This window comes from Anomaloglossus baeobatrachus, chromosome 2, assembly GCF_048569485.1.
Source record: "Anomaloglossus baeobatrachus isolate aAnoBae1 chromosome 2, aAnoBae1.hap1, whole genome shotgun sequence".
Lineage (NCBI taxonomy): Eukaryota > Metazoa > Chordata > Amphibia > Anura > Aromobatidae > Anomaloglossus > Anomaloglossus baeobatrachus.
The window spans coordinates 126,879,028-126,886,118 of NC_134354.1; the positions used below are offsets into that span (position 1 = coordinate 126,879,028).

General features: G+C 52.0%; 1 protein-coding gene across 1 annotated transcript in view; it reads right to left on the minus strand.

The window, feature by feature from the left end:
* Positions 1–6,342, minus strand: part of PITPNA (phosphatidylinositol transfer protein alpha) — a 114,058-nt gene extending 107,716 nt beyond the window's left edge. Inside the window, exons 1-2 of the mRNA XM_075335328.1 lie at positions 6,156–6,342; positions 1,784–1,814 (exon numbers count right to left, since the gene is read on the minus strand). Coding sequence (XP_075191443.1) covers positions 1,784–1,814; positions 6,156–6,175 — 51 coding nt within the window. The 5' untranslated portion in view covers positions 6,176–6,342. The remainder of the gene's footprint in view (positions 1–1,783; positions 1,815–6,155) is intronic.
* Between the last annotated feature and the right edge of the window lie 749 nt (positions 6,343–7,091).

Sequence of the window (7,091 nt, forward strand, 5' to 3'; positions counted from 1 at the left end):
GAAGTCCCAGGAATTTCGAGCTCCATAGGGTTTCAAAAGGTAGAAATGTTAAATGACCCCTCTCTGGGACTTCTAGTGTTAAGCGCAGAACAAGTGATAAATATAAGATTGTGGGGGTCCGACTGCGGAGACCCCAACCAATCCAGAGTACAGGGAGTGAGTTTGGAGCAACTGAGGGCATGTCTGTGCCATTCACTAGTTTTGGGAGCGGTGGTCACACGAACATTACTGCTCCTATAGAGCCCAAGGTTAATTACACAGTGGTCACACATGTGCACTACTGCTCCATTCACAAGGAGAACATGACCCCTTTATCCAGAGTAGCGGGGGTTCCAGCTGTCAGTTCCCCCACTAATCACCAAGCCTATAAATAGGTGATGAACCCAATTTGCAGGACAACCCTGTTAAAGGGAGTCTGTCATCAGGTTTTTGCCACCTAATCTGAGAGCAGCATAATGTAGAGACAGAGATCCTGATTCCAGTGATGTGTCACTTACTGGGCTGCTTAGTGTAGTTTTGATAAAAAACCTGTTTAAGGCTCTGTGCCCACGTAGCGTATTTTCATGCAGTTACGCTGCGTTCTGCACCGCAGCGTAACTGCATGCGTCCTGCGTCCCCTGCACAATCTATGAAAATGTGCATAATCCATGCCCACGTGGCGTATTAGAACGCAGGGCTTCAGCTACTGCCGAAGTGCTGCATTCTAAAAAGCAACGTCACTTCTTTTGTGCACTTTGAATGCAGCACCCGCTCTGTCTATGGGAGAGGCAGCATCCAGAGCGCATGAAATCGGCTTTTCATTACGGACTGTATCTGCAGCGATTTGAAGCGCACGTGTGCTGTTCAAATCGCTGCAGAAATTTCTGAAGGGACAGAACGCAACGTGGGCACATAGCCTAAATCAGCAGTAGATTATCATTAGAGGACTACTTTGTGTGCTGCTAGGTAGTCAAGTGTATCCATGAGCTGTGTATAACTGCTAGATCTGCAGCAGAGAAAACAGTGATTTTATCAAAATGACAGCAAACAGCTCAGTAAGGCTGCTTTCACACCTCCAGTTTTTCCTGTGCGGCACAATCCGGCACTTTGCAGGAAAAACGCAACCGTTTTTTTTTGCTGACGGTTGCGTTTTTCCTGCATAGACTTTAATTAGTGCCGCATTGGCTTGCGTTCCGTCCGGTTTTTGCCGCATGCAGCAGATTTAGCCGATGCGGCGGCCGGATGGAACGTTGCCTGGCACGTTTTTTTGTGCGGCAAAAAAAAAAACGCATCGCGCCGCATCCGACCGATGCGGCGCATTTTTCAATGCATGCCTATGGACGCCGAATGCGGAAAAAACCGCATCCGGACGCCGCATGCGGTTTTTGTCACTGCGCATGCTCAGTAGCCTGAGCAAAAAAAACGGACGGTCCGCATTTAAAAAAACTTATGCAAAGGATGCGGCTTTTTCGCCGCATCCGTTGCAAAGGTTTTAGAGCCGGACTGGCCGGCTCTGCACCTACCGGATGTGTGAAAGCAGCCTAAGTGACATAGCTGGAATCAGGCTCTCTGTCTCTACATTATGCTGCTCCCAGATGGGGGGGGGGCAAAAACCTGGTGACAGATTCCCTTTAAACTGGAGAAGATCACTCGAGGGCACAGCTGTCTTCCATTACACGCAGACAGGCTGGGCGAGCCATCCTTTATCATTACAGTTTCTGTTTTTCATGTATTAGCCATGGGACATTATAGAAAATGGAGAGGCCATTTCATTTTATTGAATAGTAGGAGACGTCTTTCTTACCTCCTCCACAGACACAGGCAACACAACTCGGCTGCAAAAGAAAAAAAGAAAAGAAAACAAATGAGACCACCATAATGTGCACAGGCAGCAGAGGTTTATTTCCTCTGAGCAACTTCCAAGGAAATTCTATTTTCAGATCATTGTAAATTTACAGAAGGTTTTCTCCCGTCCCTTTTCCTTTAGAATTTGCGAGTAACAGGAAAAACTGCGATCATCTAACATTTGTACATTACAGAAACCCTATAGAGGACCTGACACGTCGGGCTATGGTTAGATTCCCCATCTTTGTGCCGTTCCTCTGCTTCTCCTCCTGGAAATGCACAAATTGATTGACAGCAGTGGGTAGCAAATTGCCTATGGGAAAGGCAGGTTTGTCGTGGACGATGACGGTCAGCACCGCCTGTGATGTATGGGGATGGGCCGACATTGCCTCATAGGTATATACGAGACTTCGGAAGTCAAGTCAGTGAACTGTGCCGGGATAAACTAATGTCACAAAGACAGTTCAATGAAAAATAGAAGAGTTTGGTGAACACAAATATTGATGCTCATTTAAAGCCCAGTAGATCCGTGGTGGTTCGGGCTTGTCACCCCCTCCAATGGCTCCACGCGCTCACATTGATGAATATGGACCAATTCAGTCCATACTGCACCATTCAGGATCACGCCACAGTTAAGTGCTTTGTGGGATAATCATGCAGATACGCAATTTAGGACCAAGGTGGGTACAAGAATAATAACTTACACCTTTGGTTTACTTTTGGATTTTTACTCTTGTATTCAATATGAATCTGCAGACAAAGTTGTAGTATAATATATACAATCAGATTGGTTCCTGGTTATGGAATCGCTTCTGTCCACCCCTGATTGTTAGGCTATGTGCGCACGTGTGCGTAATTCATGCAGTTACGCTGCGCTTTGTAGCGCAGCGTAACTGCATGTGTCCTGCGTCCCTGGCACAATCTATGGAGATTGTGTAGGAGCCGTGCGCACGTGGCGTATTAGAACGCAGCGCTTCAGCTGCTGCCCAAATCGCTGCGTTCTAAGAAGTAACATGTCACTTCTTCCGTGCGCTTTGCCGGCACCATGCGCTTGAGAACGGAGCTTTTCAGCTGCGCTCTGAAGCGCACCTTTTAGGTGCAGTGCAGAGCGCACACGTGCGCACATAGCCTAAGACTCGCAGACGCGAGTGTGAACTGCACAATGATATGTAATACTTTCTTCTAATCAATAAAGAATTCATAGGAAATCCAAGGTAACCTTCATCGCTCCTCGCTTCTTACAGGGTTATGTCCTGACATTTTACAATAGAGGCCAGTCATCCGGTTCTGTGGATTAGGACACGTTCACACATTGCTACTAAACAGGTCTGTTAGAAAATTTCAAGCAAATTACTTGTTAAAGGGAACCTGTCAGGTAACTCCTAACCTCCAGAACTGCCACCACTACCATACAGCTCTGCTATACACCGGTGCCTAGGAGTCCCAGCAATGGCAGGATTTTTATTAAAAAGTAGTGTAAAAATGGCGCACAAAGTATGTAAATCATGAGATTGCCGGCAAGGACATGCTGTGCTGAGAAGTCAAAGTGGCCAAGCCAAAATTCTGACCAATTTGACAAAACCAGTCCTAAGGTCTTCTCACAGTCCAGATGACACATATGTCCTACAGAGCCGTAGTAAGGCTAATTTCATACATCAGTTTTTGGCATCAGGCACAATCCGGCGTGTGCCTGATGCAACGGATACGGCGCAGAATATGCAAAAACTGATGCGCCTGAGCCTTTTTTTGACGGTTCAGGTATACCTAATCCGTCAAAAAACGGATCCAGCGCATCCGTTTCGTCCGTTTTTTGGCTGGATTCATTCTTTTCAATAGATTGGAGCATGCTCCGTTTACAAAAACGGATCCGGCAACCGCATCAGTTTTCTGCCGCATTACGCCGGATCCAGCGTCCATAGGCTTCCATTGTAGATCACGCCGGATCCGGCATGATGCTTTTTTTTTGTCAGAGACAAAAAATGTTACAAGAGACGTTCCATCCGACCGCCGCATTAGCCAATTACGACGGATCCGGCAAAAGCCGGATGCAACGCAATGCCATCCAGCACAATCTGGCGCTAATACAAATCAATGGGGATAAAACTGATCCAGCGCTGGATCCGTTTTATCAGTTTTTTTCTGGATTGTGCCTGATGGAAAAAAAAACTGATGTGTGAAACAGCCGTAGGGGCGGTGGTGGCGCATGGCCTCTGTGTTATGGTGTCGTGGGTGGGATGGGGGGGTAGCAGGCCAGTCTTTGGATACTTTCTTAATATGAATCTGTGACTCGCACATTATCAGTACCATCCACACTGATAGCTTTAGATTAGTGTCAGATCACAATGTAGCATTTATTATTGGGTTAGGGCAAGTGGTTTTTGGGCATCCTGCAACAGCAGAAATTCCAGCTCAATGGGGTGTGCCCATTATCAAGGTCAAAGCCATATTATGCCGGGGTTAATCAAACGCTGCCAGTGACTGTACACTCTGAATGGGCTACATTGCAGAGTGGATGAGTTCACGCTGTCGTCTGTGATCAGCCTCCCTCCGAGTCTGGGGAGACAAGTCCTTGCCAAGATCTCTAATCTACGTAACCTACGCAGCAGCCACAGCGCATGGAAGACGGACAGCAATTATCCTACAAAGTACAGGCAAGTCACATCTAACATTGCAGAGACGGCAGCCAAGTGTCAGTGATCACTACCCATCACCTGCGTCACCACCACTACAGGCAGCAACAGCCCACAGGTGCTTCACCATGCGCCGGCCCGGCTGACTGTGCGGGTGTTTGCTGCTCTCCCAAAACTACAGCTCTGTAGCACACAGCCACTCCAACTCACATGCCCCAGTCTTGCACCTTCAGGAGCAGAACCTCACACATCTCAATACAGTCCCTCCTCACAAGTCCGGTATCGCTCCTAACACCTTCAGGCGCAGTTCCTTGCACATCCCGACACAGTCCCTCACACCTTCAGGTACAGTCCCTCACACGTCCTGGCGCAGACCCTCGCACCTTCAGAAGTCCCTCGCACGCCCCGGCGCAGACCCTCGCACCTTCAGAAGTCCCTCGCACGCCCCGGCGCAGACCCTCGCACCTTCAGAAGTCCCTCGCACGCCCCGGCGCAGACCCTCGCACGCCCCGGCGCAGACCCTCGCACGTCCCGGCGCAGACCCTCGCACGTCCCGGCGCAGACCCTCGCACGTCCCGGCGCAGACCCTCGCACGTCCCGGCGCAGACCCTCGCACGTCCCGGCGCAGACCCTCGCACGTCCCGGCGCAGACCCTCGCACGTCCCGGCGCAGACCCTCGCACGTCCCGGCGCAGACCCTCGCACGTCCCGGCGCAGACCCTCGCACGTCCCGGCGCAGACCCTCGCACGTCCCGGCGCAGACCCTCGCACGTCCCGGCGCAGACCCTCGCACGTCCCGGCGCAGACCCTCGCACGTCCCGGCGCAGACCCTCGCACGTCCCGGCGCAGACCCTCGCACGTCCCGGCGCAGACCCTCGCACGTCCCAGTATTGCTCCTCACACCTTTAAGTGCACACACTCACGAGTCCCGGCATTGCTCCTCACACGTCCCGGTAGAGACCCTCACACGTCCCGGTAGAGACCCTCACACATCCCGGTATTGCTCCTCACACGTCCCGGTAGAGACCCTCACACATCCCGGTATTGCTCCTCGCACGTCCCGGTAGAGACCCTCACACATCCCGGTATTGCTCCTCGCACGTCCCGGCGCAGACCCTCGCACGTCCCGGCGCAGACCCTCGCACGTCCCGGCGCAGACCCTCGCACGTCCCGGCGCAGACCCTCGCACGTCCCGGCGCAGACCCTCGCACGTCCCAGTATTGCTCCTCACACCTTTAAGTGCACACACTCACGAGTCCCGGCATTGCTCCTCACACGTCCCGGTAGAGACCCTCACACATCCCGGTATTGCTCCTCACACGTCCCGGTAGAGACCCTCACACATCCCGGTATTGCTCCTCACACCTTCAGGTACAGACCCTCACACATCCCGGTATTGCTCCTCACACGTCCCGGTAGAGACCCTCACACATCCCGGTATTGCTCCTCACACGTCCCGGTAGAGACCCTCACACATCCCAGTATTGCTCCTAACACCTTCAGGTACAGACCCTCACACATCCCGGCATTGCTCCTCACACGTCCCGGTAGAGACCCTCACATATCCCGGTATTGCTCCACACACGTCCCGGCATTGCTTCCTCCCGGAGTCGCTCGCTTCTCATTCATTCCCCGCTCGCCCTCCCCCAGCACATCGCACCCCCCCACCTGCCACCCACAGAGCCCCCATCCCGCTCCTTACAACTCTTTTATCAGCACCATGGCCGCTCCCTGCGCCTCCCGATCTTCTCCTCCGCTGATCCCGGCCCCGAGTGAAGGTTACCGGCCACTTCCTACTCCGCACCGCGCTGGGGGCGGGGCGTTGCTGCAGCAACTACCACGTCACGGGGTCGTCAAAAATGGTGCGCGATGAGATGAGGGCGCGTTACCTGAAGGCCCCGCCCCCCAGCCGTGAACATCTGGCTGATGGGTGGAGACCTTGTATCGCCTGGTGACGGCTACAGGAAGCCGAGAGGGTCAATCATGTAGAACGCGCTCCAATAGTGCGGCCTGTAGGTGTCCTGGCTGATAGACGAGTGCGGCTGGTGCTGTCAGTGTGACGCAGGGTCAGCGTTTTAACCCTTTCATGACCGGGCCATTGTTCATTCTTGTTCTTTCCTCACAATTTTATAAGAGCCATAACCTTATTTTCTGTGGGGCGAATTGTAGCCCTCTCCTCTCCTCCTCACCTGTCTGTGCCTTGTATTCAGGGCCGGACTGGGACTAAAATTCAGCCCTGGCATTTGGAGGTACACAGGCCCACTTTTCGCGTGGTGTGTAATATATTTCTGCACTTGTATATGTGAATACTGTATGGCATTATGTGAGCACTGTATGACATTATGTGAGCACTGTATGGCGCTATGTGACACTGTATGGCGCTATGTGACACTGTATGGCGCTATGTGAGTACTGTATGGCGCTATGTGACACTGTATGGCACTATGTGAGCACTGTATGGCGCTATGTGACACTGTATGGCGCTATGTGAGTACTGTATGGCATTATGTGAGTACTATGTGAGTACTGTATGACATTATGTGAGCACTGTATGGCGCTATGTGACACTGTATGGCGCTATGTGAGCACTGTATGGCGCTATGTGACACTGTATGGCGCTATGTGAGTACTGTATGGC